Source organism: Lepisosteus platostomus, chromosome 3, assembly GCF_059453375.1.
Source record: "Lepisosteus platostomus isolate fLepPlt1 chromosome 3, fLepPlt1.hap1, whole genome shotgun sequence".
Taxonomy (NCBI): domain Eukaryota; kingdom Metazoa; phylum Chordata; class Actinopteri; order Semionotiformes; family Lepisosteidae; genus Lepisosteus; species Lepisosteus platostomus.
Window position 1 is genome coordinate 32,234,754 of NC_142613.1, and position 19,928 is coordinate 32,254,681.

Below are 19,928 nucleotides of genomic sequence, written 5' to 3' on the forward strand. Positions count from 1 at the left end.
ATTTGACAACGTTGCAATTACGTGTGCTTCGTGCAGCCTTTCTTGTTTGGTGTTTTTGCACTTTTAATATATACTCTGTCGAGCTAATAAGAATTAAAAATGATTACGACTGGAAGATTTAAAAAAGAGCGCACAACAGACCAGAGTCACAAACCCCACCTTTACTGTAGTCTCCTGTAATTTGTTGGTTTCTATGACCCCGCACGCACAGATTTGTTCCCTGCGCCACTGCACAAGCCACCCTACCCTGCTGTCTGCCGCAGGAGAGGACGCTTGATTCTGATTGGCGACGGCGTGCTGTGGCGTCACACGGACAGCGGCTCTCGCCAATGTTGTTGTTTGAGAAACCATCGTGACGGCTTGACTCCATTGATGCATTTGTCTATCCTGGTGTGTTGATTCGTGTTTTAATACAGTAAACGACACACACAAAGTCCGCAGAATAACAATGTACACAGGTACGTGTCTCGAGACTCAGCATGCATTTCAATATTTAAAATATGAGTTCAGCTTGTTTTGATTGCGGGAGTAAAGTTTGCGGAGGATGCTGTTTTCTAATTATTTTTTATGTAGCATCTTGGAGTAAATCTTGATCGCGATTTCATGTTTGGGTTATGTTTTCTCAATATGTCATTCGGCACTGTTGCTAAGGACTAGACGTGAGTCATGTTGTGGTGTCTGATGCCAGTAGGGTTGTATAGAATTGACTGTTATCTCTCCATCATTCACCGAAACATCACCGTAAAGCTTAAGCTGATGTGATGTTGAGATTTAGAGAAGAGCGTTCAAGTTTCTGAAGTCGCTACATAGCTTTGATTCTTCTGTCAAGAATATATTCGCAAAAAGAAAGAATGTAGTACTCCTGAAATGTAAACTAAGGGGGCAGCACTGGAGGAGTGGTTGGACCTACTGTATATAACTGGAGGGTTATGGGTTCGAATTTCGTGGGACACTGCTGTTGTCCCTTGAGCCAGATTGTTCCAGTAAAATGTACAGCTCTGTAGATGCAAGCTGCACACGCTGTGTGTGGGATAAATGACAAGATGCTATGATGCTATTGAAATTCAAGCCAAACTAATACATTTAAAACCACTGGTTTCACAGCTCATGACTAGAACTATACTTGGTGTTATTACAAGGTACATGAAGTCTGGAAGTAGTTCTACAGTTAATTTCCTCTGTAAACCAACCTTAAACATTTAATAATAATAATAATAAACTTTATTTTATATAGCGCCTTTAAAGGTGGCTTCTCAAAGCGCTTTACAGGATGCCAATAACAATAAATAAGAAGACTACAACAATAAATAAGAAGATTTCACGAGATAGGACACAATTATAATTACAACAATACAACAATAACAATAGAGAAGACCGTGGAAGGTGGTATTAAGAAGAGCAGAGGGGTGAAGAATGGAACCAGTTAAGTAAAGGCTCTGGTGCAGAGCTTAAATGCTGTTGGCTAAAGTAGTCGGAAACTGCTCTGTAAATGGAATTTACTAGAGAAACCCAAAGTTTGAGTCTGGATTTGAAGGAGTTTAGAGAAGGTGGCTCTCTAATATCCTTGGGCAGAGAGTTCCAGAGCTTGGGGGCATAGCAGGAGAAGGCCCTGTCACCCATACAATGTAGACGGGCTTGGGGGACAATAAGGAGGGCAGAATTTGAAGAGTGGAGGTTGCGAGATGGGGAGTAGGGCGATAAAAGTTCAGACAGGTATTGAGGTGCCAAGCCATGTAAAGCCTTATAGGTGAGCATGAGGATTTTTAAGTCTACGCGGAATTTGACCGGAAGCCAGTGCAAGGACTCCAGGATAGGAGTAATGTGAACACTTGCACTAGACCTGGTCAGGATTCTGGCTGCTGAATTTTGGACATACTGCAGCTTGTTCGGAGTAGATTTAGATGCCCCAGGGAGTAGAGCATTGCAGTAGTCAATTCGAGAGAATACAAATATGTTGATCAGCTTTTCAGCCACAGTTAATGATAGCATAGGGCGTAGTCTTGCGATATTTCTAAGGTGAAAAAAAGATGTTTTGACAGTATGCTGTACATGTGGGTCGAATGTTAAGCCAGAATCGAATATAACCCCAAGGTTTTTCCATTTTGATTGAAGCTCAAGTACAGAGCCATCTACAGACAGGGTTACAGGACTGGCTTTACGAAGTTGATGGGGGGTACCAATAAGCATGACTTCAGTCTTGTCACAGTTAAGATGAAGGAAGTTTTGAGTCATCCAAATGTTTATGTCAGAGATGCAATTAGATAGAATAGAGACAGCCACATCAGTGTTGAGTTTGGTATGGATGTATATTTGAGTATCGTCAGCGTAAAAATGAAAGCTGAGGCCATGTGATCTTAAAAGCTGACCAAGTGGGAACATGTAAATGCTGAAGAGCAAGGGGCCCAGTATTGAGCCCTGGGGGACACCAGACTTGACAAGACCAATTTCAGACCTGTATTTAAGTTATTGAAAGATAAGCAGTGCTGAAGCAATGAAACAGACTCAAACCTTGCCTGGTTGTTATTCTCAAACATCCCCAAATAATGTTTTTGTAATGGAAATTTATGATGCACAATATTCTGAATGCTGACATTTCTGAGGCAATATGAAGACCAGAAGAATATTAAGATCTTATTATTAATATTAGAATCTTATTTTTCAGTTACAATTACAACGATAGATTCACAGATAATAATTCCCAGTAGTCCTGGTTACATAAATTCTCATTAGATATTCTAATACTATTGAAAATTCATATCTGAAACCACTGTGTAGGGTACTAGATAGTGTAGACATTGCAGCTATTTATACAGTAACTGTGACAGTTAAGGAGCTGAACAGAGTATTAGGTGCTCCATCTCTGGTGTTGGAGGACCACTAATCAGGGTTTGTAAGTCAGCAGCACCTGAAGAGCTGGGAGAAGTTGATGTATTGGTACAGTTCAGTCAGTAATGAGATGATTTAAGTGCTCAGTTTGAATGAAAACATCTGTGCTGACATATATTGATACACCAGGAGCGGCATTGGACCACCTGCATTGCTGCATTGACAAGAACCTGTTGTGTTTCTGTAACAAAAAGAAGATAAACCCGTAATTCTGAAGTAATGAGGCAAAAAGCCTTTAGTGTATTTAGTTTCCGAAAAGTAATTTTAGCTACATTTGATCATTAGGCATCTAAATGTAATATCAAATGTAGCTAAAAGTTTTTAAAAAACTGAATGTAGGGTTTTTTTCCCCTCTTTATGATTGAGATTACAGGGATATCTTATATTTCTTATATTTGTTACAATAGACACCCACTTATTTTGAGTCAGGGTAATAGTAGCTTGGAGTGACATCCTGGTTGCTCAGGGTACGAGGTCAGACTGCCTCTTGTGAGGGAAGAGATCAATTAATTTCCAATCGGAGAGCATTAGCACTTGCTACTCCTCTTGTAGGCCCTCTAGCCCTCTCCAGTACAGAGCAGCCAACAGGTCAGCGCCTGTTTTGTTTAGTAATAAGAGCTGATTAGTAATTAAAGAAGTGGGGAGCTGTTTCTCACAAAGGAATAGATCTGAAGTAGGCTGTGATACACCATTTTATCCGGAGGGCTATTAAATCCCCATTAACAGGATAAAATTAGTTCCTTCTGCGGTTTTGTAATCAGATTAAATGTATTAGTTAAAGGGATCTGAACAAAGCTGATTGAGATGAAAACTCTGACACAGAACTTGATGATGGGTTGCTATAAACCTGAAACAAAGCTGGAAATAAGATAAGATCACTTTATTAGACATATAAAATTTCTTGCATTAGGAATTAGTCTTTTTGCATACCCCATCTTGCTCTCCATGAGACACACAGGCACACATTCGGGGAGAGAGAAGCTTGGAGTCAGAGTGCAGGGTCAGACATTTATACCGGCATCCCTGGACCAGTTGGGGTTAAGGGCCTTGCTCAGGGGCCCAACGGAGTAGGATTTCCCTGACGGCCACAGGATTTGAACTGGCAACCTTCCAGCCACAGGCGAAAATCCTTAGCCACATTGCCATATCAAGACGTTGCCTTTCACTGCTGCATTTGTCATTTGTGAGAGTCAGTGAGTTGAAAGTATGCTAAAAGGCTAAAGAGATATCTTGCAAACCAAAAAATGTTCCCTTTTGTGTTTTTAACGTGTATGAAACCAAACTAATATTGACTATTGATTCATATGGGTTATATCAACCATTACAAAAGAAAATGCAGCATAGAACATGTGAGTTTTGTACTTGAAAGACTGACATTTAATGCCTTTTAGTATTTACAACTATGACACTTTTGACTATTTGTTTCTGTTTTGGTGCATTCAGTCTAATTCATTTCCTGGAATTTATGCTGGATGTGGTTTTCTTTTTTACTCTTCTGTGTTACAGTTCAGTGAAGTTAAGGGCAATGGCTGATGATGATAGCACATTAATTTCAAAATGTTTTCAAAGGCAGAACTTTATTTAGTTCAATTTGTGTGTTTATTTTCTGTCATTGCAATGCTGAGAAATAAGTCCTCTCCCTTTTCCTGAGGGTATTGCATGACATTGTAGTGGGATTTCTTATGAGGTGAATGCTTTGACTTCTATTCATAAGGATCTGATGGCCCACTGGAGAGGTTGGTGGTCCATATGTCCTTTAATTGTACTTAACAAAAGAAGGATTATTGGCACACATTTTGAAGATAAGGACAAATGTATTTTGTTCTTTTGTTTTCTTATTTTTTTTTAGGTACAGATATTAAGCAAACTTTTTAATGCATTTCAATGCATGACATGTAGGAAAAAACAATTAAGAACTATGAATATTTTATTTGTAAATGAATATACTGTATGTGATTAGAATGGGTATACATTTGTTGTGGTGATGTCTGGGAAATACTGATTATGATTTATATCACACTGTCCCCAAATTCTTTACATTTAGGGCTTGTGCAGGATTAGTGAATCTTTGAAACTGTATGCTATAAATAAGGCAATTTTAATAAATGTAACAATTAAAGGTAATAAAATATCCCCTATAGTAAGGAGTGATTTTGACTGTGGATTTGTGCTTTCTTTGTTCCTGGCAAAGGTTAATGGAGGAGTAATAAAATGAAGACAGTCCTAAAAGAGAGACAAAAGTTTATTTACGAACTTGAAATGTTAAAAGTTTGAAAAGGTCTTGTAAATGTTAGTCAACAATGCAAAAGATGTAAAGCAATTTTTGCAAGTTATAAAATGGCTACAAATTTTTATCCTATTGAGACAGAATCATTCATTCATAAAAGAAAAGCAGTTGTAATTACAGGTCATCTGTTAAATAGAAACTGTAGTCCCAATTTCTCAGACTGGTGATTAAATCTCGGTAACAAAATAAATTAATTGATGGTATAGAAAAATGTAACAAATTTCAAATTAAGCAAGAGATTGTGAACTTTGTGAAAGTACTGTAAGTCGCCATGTTGTTGCAAATCCCTGGTATCGCCATGGTCGAGAGTGAGGGTTCGTGAGAATTGTGACGTGACGCGGCCCTTCCTCCTCACTAGTCACTGTAATGACTACTGCAATGCGATATACAAGCGAATAAGTACAGGTTGTGCGGCAGATACAGTATTTCACTGCAGAAATGTTCCAATGTGACCTGCATGCAGAGTTAACAAGAAATATTTGTGGACAAAACCATCTCGAAGTCGAGAGAAATATTTCTGTTGGATTAAAAGAGTTCGCAAGCCTGCTTCTTGACAATGTAATAAGGCCACTTCACATCACCGGAACTTATCTTGCCTTGTTCTGAATTCCAAAATATGGCGCAGTGCGTACCTGGAAATGTTGTCTATTTTGTGATGTAAATTGGAGGTTTTATGTGTTACTGTGTACATTTTACTTTTATCGTGGTTTGAAATACGCTTGTCAATGCTGATTCTTTCTCACCCTGAAATATAAAAATAGCATTGCTGTTCCCCTTTAAAGCATGGATCTAGTGACAGCCATGTGCTTCTGAGTCACTGAACCAGTAAAGGCTCTCCCCAGGGTACAGGTAGAGCTCTATGATCACCAGTTTGCGCCAAGGTCATTTCACTAGTCGACTGTTCCAGGGTTACCCAGCAGTGACTCGCCATTGGTTGAGCCCCATTAGGGGTAAGGTAGGATTAGTCCGTTAGGGCTCTTTTGGTTACATGGTGATCCCTGTGGCCTAATTGCTGAATTAATCAGGGAAGCACCTTTCCTGCAGTCTACAGCTGTGGTCGCTTTGTTGTTGTGAAAGGCAACTGGCTCAAAGGTTTTCAGAGGAATCTGCCTACTCCTTCTTCTCCCTCCCCATGTGCAGCTGGAGGGTTCAAAGCTATGTACCTATGGGATGGGAATAACCAGAATAATCGGCAATACAAAATCATAACCTGTTTTCATTTCAGTTACTTTTTCCATAATCTAACTCGTGAGCTTTTTGAATTTTTACGGTTTACACCTTGAGTATTACATTACAGGTGCCCTTCTAGCTTCTCGCGTTCTTCTGTTGGATTGAAAAGCATGCTGTTATTAGGAGCTATATGTAATCCATACTGGTATAACATATATACCCCAGGCACATAACAGCATGATAATCTAACACATTTTTTTTGCTTGGAGATAACGGAAAACTAGTTTAAAGTATCTAATTTGTAATCACATCATTCAGTTCAGAGTCACAAGGGATACAAGCAACAGGCACAGAGTCCATCACAGGACAGACACACACACACACACGCACTCTCACCAGTAATATTTTTCCCAGAATCTATTTATCTTATAAGTGTGTCTTTAGACTGTGGGAGGAAACCCACACAAACACCACGAGAACGTAGACTCTATCCATATAGCACCCCTAGTCCAGCATTGAATGCCGTAACCCAACAGTGAGAGGCAGCCATGTTAACCACTGCGCCACTGTGCTGCCGTTGTTTAAAGCAAGTGTTTAGAACTGACAACTTCTGAATATACAGCAAATACGTAAACAGTGAACATCAGAAGACATTGTAACCGTTTGTGTAGTCCCTGATCATACGCTTAAAAAACGAAAGTGGGGAAAAAAGACAGCATGTTTATCCTGTTTATTTTATATGCTGGTAAATCATTGTAAAAGGCTTAAATAACAAACGTTACAAAATGATGTAAATACAAAACATTAAGCTGCTTATAAAAGAATCATGATATTTGTTAAAGATAAAATACACATTCTGAATAGAAATTTCATCAATATATATACTGCATAAATTATTTGGTATAATAAGGACTGAACCAATGGTGGAGATATAGGCCTTTAAGCCTTTATAGGAGTGATTATGTACATTAGTGGTGTAAATACAGTCTATATGTGTGCAAAGGAACAAGTAATAGGTTTATTCCATGCTGAAAAGAGAAGAGAGAAAACACAATGTTTTGGCTGTGAAGCCTTCTTCAGTTCTCTCAGATCCTCTAAGAAGTGGCTGCACGAGTTTCTCAGATCCAGTGCTCCTGTCAACTGCATCACACTAAATGGGTCAGATGGCGATATTTTTGTCTTAGCCTTAGTCAGTGATATCATGTCTTCCTGAGGCTGATTTATTTTGTTTTTGTATTTGAGTTGCCAATTCTTTTTTGTTACTCCCACCAAATTTGGTGTCTTGGCTCTTAGCTGTGCACCCTGTGATCTGGCATCATGCAAAATCCACACAAGACTCATCATAGTCTGAATAAAACAGGAACCAGAGAGCTGTTAGGGCGAAGAGTTATCTTAATTTTCATGGTCGTTCCATCCCCAAATCAAGATGATCACTAGTCTGCTTTAAAGTACAGTAGTTCATGACAATTCAGACTGCTTCGTATTTTGCAAACGTTTACAACTGATTCTTTTTTTCTAGTTTCACTGGACATTAGATGACTGTTTTCAGCATGAATTGTACCTCAACACTTGAAAATGCCAGGTGAGTTAATGAAATATTGAAACCAGACTTACTGTTATGATTATGTACTAAAACGAGTTAACTTGTTTGCATCTTACCACAGCATTGTAAGATACAGTATTTGAGCTATAAATTGAGATGCATCATAAATTCTGCTGCAGGTGTGTTTTTTTCTAGGTTTCCCTTGAAATACTTTTGCTGCTGTAAACACAATCTGTTGAGCTTTTATGTGTCTATTTATAATAGTCTTTCATAAAAATGTAAATAAAGAAGAAATTCTACTGGAAGGAGAACAGTAGCTATTTCTTTAAGGTGAAGAAGTAAACCACTGCTCTTTGAGAATTCAGTTATCCAGTCAACAGGAAATCACAAAGTGAATTTTGTTCAGGGGGCCTGTTCAGTTGTTTTTTAATAGTACAGTTGTTTCTGAATGTGAAAGCAAACAACAAACAAACTGTACTTACATTTAGTGATTCACCTTCGCTGTATGTTTTGCTAAACTGCCATATATAAATATCACATTTTCATACTTGTTGTTTTTACAAATCAGCAAGTAGAGACGCTACAGCTTTTTGGTCTCTCTTTACAAAGACAATACAATTTCTTCAAATTAATGCAAGTTCACTCTTCCACAGTATAATTCTTACTGAAGAGCTTTAGCCTTAATGGTATGTCATAGTCCATGATCTTTGTTATTATATTTATAAAACAGCCATATGTCTTAGTTTTTGTGATTAGTTAAATAATGCTTGTAATTGTGTCCTAGGGGAGAGTGAAGCAAAAGCAAAGACAAAGGCTCGGTTTGAAGAGTTATTTAAGACGTACACTGACCTCCCTGCACACAAAAAGTCGAGAAAGAAAAGCGCCCACCCTGAAGAGAGTATTGTGGTAAGTGACAACCGGACCTTTTAAAGTAACAGCTGCGAATTTCAGTCATCGCTTAAAAAAAAATATGTTCCTGTTTTAAGTGTCGTGCAGCAATATACTGTAGGTAGTCAAATAAAGTAGAATTTTATGTTTTAATAGAAATGAATCCTAGAAAGTGTTTAGCTGCTTGTATCCAGCAGGTGGCTCATTAGCACCATGGTAAATGAATGGTAAGTATTGATTGAAATGTGATAGGTCAAGCGTGACCTTTTTAAATATTGCATATGAATGAGATTTGCTGGGACAAATCTTCTATGCTCAAGTGTGGAATGCTGGGGAATTGTGAAAGTGAAACCGCAACCCATTTCTTTTGGAATTTTTTGTGAAGTTTTTATAAGCCTGATGCTCTAGGCTGGTAAGACTACTAAGCTGTAGGATGTTTCTGTAATTATTTAAAAATACACATTCAGTGAGAAACAGATCCAGACAGTAATCCCAATTGCCCATACATGAAGGTCAAGCCTTTTTTTCTTGATTCAGACTGTAATGTTATTCTAGTTCACTAGGCTTCTAATTCTTTCTAATATATCAAATATCTTAATTCCCTAAAATCAGAATGACAGTTATGTCTTTTTAATTCGCTTTTATGTTTCCTTAATGTTTCATTTTTAAGTCTGACAGCTGTTTTAGTATGTTTGTTCCAGCCTGCTGAAACAAGTTTGTTTAACAGGATGAAACAGTTAGTGAGCCCTGGCCAGCAATACCATATTCATTTTAAAATTTATTAGCATGGAAAGTAAGGTAAACTAATAAAATATATTATAAAATTTAATGATTAATATAAATGAAAAAATACTTTTTGGTTCTAAGTGTTGTGTATGTAGAAAAGTTATTTTTACATTAGAGAATAATCAAAATGATCAACTTTCACTGTGTTTTGAAACAAAAATGTATTTTCCACTCAGGGGTTATTCAGTAAGTTGTTTCCATTTGGTTGAAAAGTATCCTTTTCTATATTTTGCCTTCTTCCATTTCCTTATCTTCAAATCTGTACTTATCTCCTTTGAGAAACCACATCCTTTTTGTCTGCAAACCTTTGCACGAAACGGATATACTTGGTCTACCTAGCAGGAAAGGGTTAAACACCAATGGTTGATTTATTCTGTCTTTTATTCCTTTCTATCTCACAGTGGTTATGGTTTTGTGAAGGTATATTTTAGCTATGGAATGTTTTTACAGTTTTGGGTTTTGTGAGACATTAAGGTTATTTTAAGTTGGTACATACTGTATTGTCATCATTTAGTAAAAAACAAAGCTCCTAGCTAGGAATCAAAATGTGTTTCAGGTTACACATGTACTGTATTTACAGATCTGCAAATAAGCATGAGCTCTTACAGACAATATTGTAAGATTACAGACTGCAACAACTGCAAGGATCTCTTTATTTTGGAAAGGCAATAATAATCTGGTCAACTTTAAACATGACAAATGCTGGCAATGTTTTGATCAGTGAGCCAATGGCATAACCTGGATTCAAACCAGCAAATTCTGGATTATAGGGCCTACCATACACTCTCAATAGAGTCTATACAGGCAAACTCAAGGGTTCCTCTACTGAATTATCTTGCAAAGCTATAACTTCAGTACACATTTCCAGTAAATAAATATCTGTGTGAGTTACATTTCTTGCAGCATGTTAATCCCCTTAAGTTTATTGCACATTTCAAAACCCATCCTGTCCTAAAAATTCCCTAGGTTATCGAGCCAAGTGAAAACCCCACACCGTTTTGAGGCCTTAGAAGACAGTTATTCTTGAGCCAGATTATTTTTAAAAAACTTTGAAGGTTGTAAGAACTCCTACTGTATATTAGGAGTTTTTTTGTGTTACAAAACGTCTTATGTTCATTTTTTGCTTAGTACAATAGCGACAAAAAAGTATCCAGATTGTGTTGTCAAATATCTGTCTCAAAACAAAGTACAGTATAATATTATTCAGAAAAATTATAGTTAAAGTCCAAGTGAACTTGGAAATTTGGGGATTGTGCTCTTCGAACAGTTTTCACAGTCAAATTAATAAACAATTGGAGAGCAAGTGAAGCCAGTTCTTTATTTTCCTGTTTAAAAAAGACAGACTTGTTTAGGGAGTGTTTGAGGAATCTTCTGACAGTAATTTAGAAGTTAATGTCAGAATGTGTGCTGATTAGATAATGGACATTAATCATTATCATTCAATAAAATAATGAAAAGGCCATAATGCAACACATACACACATGAAGTGAGCGCAGGTTCAAGAGACTAAACTCAGCCCTTACAGGTAACATAATTTCCACAATAATTTCCTACACTGGCAACCAGAAAAAAACAGAGTTCGATCCTTCTGAGCCATTCCAGGTTAGCTTAGAACAGCTGTTTTGCAGTTTTGATGCACCAGTGTTAAATACATATTAAACCCTTGTGTGACACTTAATAATTATAATAATAATAAAAAAAGTTTATTTTATATAGCGCCTTTAAAGGTGGCTTCTCAAAGTGCTTTACAGGATGACAATAACAATAAATAAGAAGAATACAATAATAAATAAGGAGAATACACAAGATAAGACACAATTACAATATATAGAGGAGACCGTGGATGCTGGTACTAAGAAGAGCAGAGGGGTGAAGAATGGAACCAGTTAAGTAAAGGCTTTTCTGAAGAAGAGGGTTTTGAGTCTGGATTTGAAGGAGTTTAGAGAAGGTGACTCTCTGATATCATTGGGCAAAGAGCTTGGGGGCATAACAGGAGAAGGCCCTGTCACCCATACAATGTAGATGGGCTTAGGGGACAGTAAGGAGGGCAGAATTAGAAGAGCGAAGGTTGCGAGGTGGGGAGTAGGGCGATAATAGTTCAGACAGGTACTGAGGTGCCAACCCATGTAGAGCTTTATAGGTGAGCATGAGGATTTTAAAGTCTACATGGAATTTGACCGGAAGCCAGTGCAAGGACTCCAGGATAGGAGTAATGTGAACACTTGCACTAGACCTGGTCAGGATTCTGGCTGCTGAATTTTGGACATACTGCAGTTTGTTCAGAGTAGATTTAGATACCCCATCGAGTAGAGCATTACAGTAGTCAATTCTTCTAATTCTAATTTCATAGGGTTCTACATGCAATCATTATTACTTTGTGAATGAAATGAAACCTCTATAATACTTGTTTTTAGTTTATTATTTGAGCTTTATTTTTGTATTACATCCTACTAGTAAATTGTGGAATGTATACATACTAATTTATGGATAGAAGAACTGTTGCTAAAAATATTTTTTTCTCCTAGCTTGAAACTTTGAAGAAAAGCCTAGACTTGAACAAGGAGACAGAAGATGATGACACTATCCTCAAAAACACGTACAATCCAGAACAGGGAAGTCCAAGGTATACAAAAAACAAGCTAAGAGAAAAAATCAATAACAATGGTCTTGTTGGGGAGGAGAGAAAACCACCAAAGACTAAGAAGAAGAAAGAAAAGACTGAAGCCATAGAGAGTCAAATGCATTATGAAAAACATCAGTTTCTGACAAGGACAGAGCAAGAAGATAATAGGAAGAGACCAAAATCGAAAGATGAGGGTCTTGAGATTAATGACACTGAAACGAGGCCCAGACGTAAAAAACTTGAAAGAGATGGGGCGCCAAGGGATGAAGTGGACACAGAGGACGAAAAGCTTATCAAGGAGTATCAGCAACAAATTGCTGAGGTGGAAGAAAATGCGATCAGAAAGAAATTAAAAAAAAAGATTGCACAGAAGATGTTAGATTCTACCTGGACAGAGGAAGATCCAGCTGTATTATTGAACAATGAAGCAGAAAAGAGGAAAAAGAAAAAACTGAAGACAACTGAAACAGAACCAAGGTAACAAAATAACTTGCTTTGTGAGGTGTCACGATCACTTCATTCTTTTGCAGTGGGGAATATTAATTTCTTAAATCCTCCATCCATTCATCCATTCTAACTGTTTCAGCGAGCAACAGGCTTAAGGCAGGATACACCCTGGTATCAGGGCACCAGTCCATTGCAGGGCACACACAGACACATACACAATCACACATGGGTCAGTTTTTCCAAAAGCCAACCTACTAGTGTATTTTTGAACTGTGGGAGGAAACCACAGCATCTGGTGTGAATGGGCAGAACATACAGTACAAACTCCACATGGACAGCACCTCAGGACTTTTACAACAGTGCTAAATGTTTTATCTTTACATGTTAAAATATATTTGATATAATTCATTGCACATTAAAACACCGCTTTTTACTAATAACCATCTGTTTCCATGTAGGGCTTGTATAGTCTGCCATCTGTTAACCTTTTTTTAAGTTGCTGGAGGACAATGACTGAAACTACAGCACAATTCTCAAAGCAGTTAATTCAGACACAGGAAACTGTCTCCCCAGGTTGTCAAAACTACAAAAAGAGTTTCGTTGGGTATCATATGCAAAATTTGTGAACCAGATGTACTGTTCCCTTTATGCAATTCAGTCATTTTAACAGCAGTTTCATACACTGTATGCATGCTCTCCTTTTCAAAACATCTATGTCGTGTTACTAGTAATTAAAGTATATTCCCTTAAATGAACACTACATGCATAAAAATTTCCCCCTTTTTACTGAGTGTAACAAAGGGACTGTTAATTATGCTTTTTAGGCCAAAAAGGTAACATGTAACCCTCGATAAACCCTGTGTTTATCAGTAATTTGTAAATATGAAGGAAAAATGTAAAAGGTAATAGTGACAAACATTGTGATGAAAATCCTATGCTACTTTTGAACCAACATTTAAGGAGCTGTGTATGTTCCATATACGTTGGGTAATTGGTAAGAAAATTTTTTAAAAAATTACTGTAAGTCAAAGCAGAGAGAAGCTTTCCTATCAATAGTATCACAACAACCCTTGATAAGAAGTGGGAAAATCCAAGTAAGAAACCTCTTTGATTCTGTAATTCTTTTGTATGAGAGGGATTCAAAATGCTGGTGAAACTAACTTTGCTTAGATTTGTTTTGTTTCTCATTTTTTTTATACTTTACTATTCATTGCTAAAATGCAGGTAAAATAAAACCAGACTTGGAATAATAATTAAAATGTCCATCTGAACTAAATATGAAGTTAGAAATCTTGCACAGGCTAGGAATAGATTATGAATAAAAGGAAAATATGATTGAAATGCTAAAGTTTGTTAAAGATTATTACTATTATTGAAGTAACTGTTGTGCCCATAATGTATGGAAAATAAAAATATATGTTTTTGTTTTTCTGTTTGATAATATGAGTCTTAAAAATACATGAAACAAAGAACAGCTTAAAGGGGTATTTTCCTCTTATTGAAAGGATTTACATTTAAAATGTTTTATCTGGAAATTGGATATTTCCAGATATATGTTCACGTTACATATGCTAACCATTTTTGGTTTATGTGCATGGCTTCTGAGAAAAGGCTGCTAGGCAGATTTATATATTAAAAACAAAAATTTACATCTATATTTGCTTTGCAGTTCAGTGCCTTTATCTGAGCTACAGGACAGCCAGCTTGGTGAGGGGAGCAGAAAGAAACAGAAGAAGCAAAGAGTTGTGTCCTCTGACGCAGAAAGAGAAACTCTCGATGCAGAAGAAGAGGGGATAACTGAGAACAAAGAGGCGGGTGGACAGAAGTCAGGCAAAGGAAAGAAAAGGAGGAAAAAAAAAGGTGGGTAAAAAGTACAGAACTTAGGGTGTAGGACTGACTGCCTTCCTGTGGGTGGTTTTTACTACATTGAATATAATTCACAGCTTTGGAAGCAGCAGGTGAAATATGTTAAAGGAGTGGGAGTGGAGAGTTGCTATTTTTTTACTGCTCCATCTTAAGCACAGTTCCTCTCCCCCTGTACTGCTTTCCTAAGAAATGTATGACGTACCGCACTGTCATTATACTCAGATAACTCATTAGTTACCACTTGATTAATCAGAGGAGTCACCAGTTTCACTATTTAGTGTTTTCATTTTTTTGTAATGTCAATAACTTGTATACAGTGGTGTGAAAAAGTGTTTGCCCCCTTCCTGATTTTTTATTTTTTTGCATGTTTGTCACACTGAAATGTTTCAGATCATCAAACAAATTGAAATATTAGACAAAGATAACGCAAGTAAACACAAAATGCAGTTTTTAAATGAAGGTTTTTATTATTAAGGGGAAAAAGGCTCGAAAACCCTCCAATGTGGCTGAATTACAACAATTCTGCAAAGATGAGTGGGACAAAATTCCTCCACAGCGCTGTAAAAGACTCATTGCCAGTTATTGCAAATGCTTGATTGCAGTTGTTGCTGCTAAGGGTGGCCCAACCAGTTATTAGGTTTAGGGGGCAATCACTTTTTCACACAGGGCCATGAAACATTTCAGTGTGACAAACATGCAAAAAAATACGAAATCAGGAAGGGGGCAAACACTTTTTCACACCACTGTATGTTAACTTGTTTCATCTTCTTCAAACAGAACAGGTCTAATGAGTGGAGTTGTGGAGTTTGATTTCTGTGAACTTAGGGCATCTGTTGTTTGAGGTGTTGTGGCATCATGTGTTGATGACCAACTTCAGTTCACTTACTGCATCAGTGCTTTTCATTGTATTTGTAATACCTATTGCCTTTGTGCATTACTTTGTTTCTGAATACTGATGTCCTTTGGTGCTGTGGTCCAGAATTTACTGAAGATGTTGGTGATGGTCAGAGTGAGGCCCAGCAGAGTCATCTGAGACACTCTTTTGATGACAGCCTAGTGCTCGGAGTTTACATTCACCGGACAGACAGGCTGAAGACAGACCTGATGGTTTCACATCCTATGGTCAAAGTCCATGTGATCGATGAAACGACTGGGAAGTATGTTAGAAAAGAAAATAGGTAATGGTTTAAATATTTTATCCACAGAAAATCTAATTTCAGCATGGCTTCTGTTGCAACACATTCACAGTTACATCTTTGGCTTAATCATGCTGAATTGACCCCATATTTCTGTGTAACACTTATCTATACAACACTTATCTAAATGATAATCAGCTACACAAAATGCTATTTGCCTTTAGCAAAAGCAAAACAGAAGAAATGGGTGACATTTAAACTAGAATCCTTCATTTGATGCCCGTTGACTGTTTTGATTATTGCACACCAACCTTTTTTTGTGTTCTCACATTAATGTTTCGCAGACTTGATTAATAATCACATAGGAGTAAGAGTAATGCCTACAAGAATATGAAAGCTTCAGTCCAAAATCAATTTTCTAATTTGCTGACTACATCTACTTTTTCTCACAAAACAAATAGTGAACTGTTAGTTAACGGGGACCAAGAAATAAAACTTGGGGGAAACATTTACAGTAGTCAATGATACCTAACCAGTAGGTCTTTGGGAGGTGGTTGGAGACCCATTGAAACCTCATGAGAACATGCAAATTCCACAAAGACGCCATATCTCAGTAGCTGTCAGGCAGTAGTTCTGATCACCCATTGCCCAATCTGCTATTCAGAAGTTATGTTTCACATTAGGAAACTAAAAATCTGAATGTTTGATTAATACAGTTATGTAATTCTTCATTATGGATAGTTAAAAAAATCAACTTAGATATTCAAAAGAGTCTACCACTGTTTATTTAGATATGTTACTTATTCAGGTACTGTACAAAGTGCATTTTAGTATTATATGTGATTATGTAGATGTAATCATCCATATAATGCTGCTGAAGTGATTTTTATGTTTGTGTAGTTTTATTTCTATGAACTTGGGGCATCTGTGCTGATGACCAACTTCAGTTCACTCACTGCATCAATGCTTTTCGTTGTATTTATAGTATGTGAATTTATGTTTATCACCACTTGGCAGTTAGTTTTTTTTTGTTGGCAGCTTGTTAACCTGTGTTCTGCCAAGCACCCCTCAGCCTACACCTCTTTCTTGAGTTACCACCATCTTGAAAGTAAATATTGCAGTATTTTTGACATTCCCCCCAAAAATGTTGCAAACATCTGTTGTAAGAGGTTGGCTCCAATGTTCGCTTTAAGCTGTGCGCGTGTGCGCGCGCACACAGGTTATGAAATCAGTGCACATAGGAAATTGAACTGCGCACAAAAAGTTAAATAAAATAAAGATAATAATAAAACAAACGCGGTCATCAATTGAAAAATGCTAAATTGACCACATGAGACTGGCTGCGAGAGGCCCAACCTGGCTGTATGCATTATTATTGCTACTCGATAATCGATATCTGTGCTCTCATAGTCTCGTACCTCAGTGCTCATGCTCGCTCGACATTGAATCGCTGTCCCAGTCTTTTGGATCTCTGTGCTTCTATGAGAATGACTATATTAACAAAAAATTATTTCAGGTTTACAATTTTCCATACACTCAATTTAGTGCGTACAAGTTTTTGTCACTGGGTAAAAAATGTGCACAACTCGAAATTTTTGTACACACAGACCATTAAAATTAGAGGGAACATTGGTTGGCTCCCTAGCGTAGTCTGTACAGTCTTTGGAAGAAATGGGCTGAAGATAGTTTTGTTTTATTGTTAATAACACAACTTTTCCTAAATTCTGAACATAAGAAAAGTTACAAAGGAGAAAAGATCTGGTCCTGCACTTTTTTGGTGGCTAGTATCTGATCATAGAAACTAGCTACTTCTTGAAAGATGCCAGGGTATTGGCTTCAACAATGTAGATGGATTGCTTGTTACACACATCCACTATTCTGTGTTTAAACAAGCACTACAACTTCTCCATTTTTAATGCACAAACATTTTTTAATATACAGAACTGACACGCTAATTATTCATTTAGATTTTTGTGCATGATTCATAAACATAGTAGCAGTTAGTTTTCTTGTGTTTCTTTAATACATTACCTCCAAAATGTACAGGCATGCTTTTGATTTAATTTAGACTTAAGCCAATGATTTATTAAAATACAACAATGGCTCAGATATTTTCTGTTGTGTTTATTCAAAGTGCATCACAGAAACACACTGCCACATGTACAAGATGTTTATTGCTGTATCTGTTGGGATAGTTTATATTTTAATATTTTTGATGATTTAATATATCCACAGTACTTTTTCTTATTCTGTTAGAGCAGTATTTTTTATTATACTCTATATGATTCTTATTTGATTGTTTACTGATAAAATCTGAATTTCTGCTTTGATGCAAAAAGTATGTAAGCTCAGGAATCTTACTGTTGTAAAGATTCTCGCAGTTATCATGTTCTCGGGTTTTTCATTTTAATAGTAGTGCTGTCTGCTCAGGAAAAAACGTGATGTTTAACAAGTACATTAATAAAACAAATTTTACTGTTTGTTGGTTTGATTGTTGATTGGTATTTAAAATTTCTGCAACTGTTACAATGCTTTAGTCTGTGTGATTAGAATAATGTACCTAACAGTTTTAATGTTATTATTCCATTAGTGTAATGAAAGATTAATGGTTTCTGTAAATGTTTTTCTACAGTAAACGCCCAGTTTCCTCATTTTATGAAGATGAAAAAGTGGAGCACATTCTTCCTATCATGACTCAGCCATATGATTTTAAGAAAAATAAATCTACTATGCCAGAATGGGAGGAACAAATTGTGTTTAATGAGAGATTTGGCTATTTCCTGCAGGAAAATGAGGAAAGTCCAAAAGTTATACTGTTTTTTGAGGTAAGAATCATAAAAATGTTTCAGAATGCATCAAGATATATGAGCTCTAGTCATCTTAGAGTAGACTTGCTTTAACAGCTGTAAAATGTAAATCCATTATCAGAAAGCCACTTACTCCTGGTAGAGGTCATGGCAATCCTGAGTCTTTCCCAGAAGCTTAAGCACAAGGTGGGACCACTTCATACCACACCCTGGATTGGACACCGGTCAATTGCTAGGGTTTTTAAAACAATTTCAGTTTAAAATGTTTCAGTGAAATGTTGTCTTTACCTCATGTATTGATATTTAAGTTCTCCTATCCAAGTCCCAACCAAGAAAAGACTATGCTGACAGTATGTTTGTCATTTTTTATAAAAGAAGATTGCTTCTAAAGAAAAACGTATGAGTAACTTATTAAAGCTGAAATTGCCTTGCATAGTAGCTGTCCTATAAAAAGGTTGACATGTGTAACGTTATTAGATCTGTAATATTTTAATAGTTGCCAATTCACTTTTCCTTTCTGTGTTTTATAATATGCAAGGTGTTGGATTTTATGAGTATGGATGAAGCAAGGGCCAACTTTGAGGTAGACAGACATGAACATGGATTTCGAAAAATTGCTTGGGCATTTTTAAAGGTAAAGTACATTAGCTATGATTTCATTATTCTTTCTTTTTTTTAAGAAAAGTGCTTGCAGGGATTTTTGTGGAGTGTTGAGCTTTATTAACAAATCACTGTTTCAGTTTTTGTTATCCTTTAATTTGTTCTAGCTTGTTGGTACGAATGGAGTACTGAATGTAGATGGGAAACTCAGACTGCAGCTCTATTGCCCACCTCCCAGGGGGAAAACGCAGTCGAACACTGTGGAGGTGTTTGAATGGTGGAAAAAATACTCAAGAAATCGATACTTATCAACGCTGTATGTCACCGTAAAAGGCTTGAAGCTACCAGACCACGTGAGGGTTTTTTCCCACAGTTTATTACGGAAATCTGTTTTCTAGTTTTTTTTTTAAACTTTCACTAACTTATTCTGGCATTGTAGTTCCTTGCATCAGGAAGTTCCATTAACAAAGAAAATGTTAATTATTGTATTATTTTACAGTATGTTATGTACAAAATATTTTTAATGCATTTATTGATATAAATAATCTTCTGCTGTGTGCATAATGTGTTTGGTATAATCATGACACAAAATGTAAGACTGTATATTCTAAATATTAAGATGTTTTAAAGGACAGTCACATCAATGAAAGTGATACTACAGTTTGTGTCTGTTCCGTCTCAGGTGGATCCTTCTGTACGCTCCATGATGGCCCTTCAGCAAGAGAGGGGCAGTACCACATACAGTGAACTCCAGAGTGAGCTTCTAAGAAAAGGAGCCAGCCAGCTTCTGGATGAAAAAAGAGCAGAGATTCTGAAGTGGAGCAGAATGCCTGGGCAGGTCACTATGTTTACACACGTTTACCCATCTTTATGAGAAAGCTGCTTGTTC

General features: G+C 36.8%; 1 protein-coding gene across 5 annotated transcripts in view; it reads left to right on the plus strand.

Moving 5' to 3' along the window:
• The first annotated feature begins 305 nt into the window (after positions 1–305).
• The window catches only part of ahi1 (Abelson helper integration site 1), a 100,105-nt gene continuing 80,482 nt past the window's right edge, over positions 306–19,928 (plus strand). For all 5 annotated transcript variants that reach the window (XR_015935386.1, XM_088625273.1, XM_088625276.1 and 2 more), the window contains exons 1-10: positions 306–458; positions 7,863–7,925; positions 8,671–8,792; positions 12,086–12,660; positions 14,300–14,490; positions 15,476–15,674; positions 18,265–18,457; positions 18,978–19,073; positions 19,207–19,392; positions 19,722–19,877. Coding sequence is in view for 4 of the 5 variants with exons in the window: in XM_088625273.1 (XP_088481399.1) it covers positions 7,919–7,925; positions 8,671–8,792; positions 12,086–12,660; positions 14,300–14,490; positions 15,476–15,674; positions 18,265–18,457; positions 18,978–19,073; positions 19,207–19,392; positions 19,722–19,877 (1,725 nt within the window). In the remaining variant the exon portion in view is untranslated. The remainder of the gene's footprint in view (positions 459–7,862; positions 7,926–8,670; positions 8,793–12,085; positions 12,661–14,299; positions 14,491–15,475; positions 15,675–18,264; positions 18,458–18,977; positions 19,074–19,206; positions 19,393–19,721; positions 19,878–19,928) is intronic.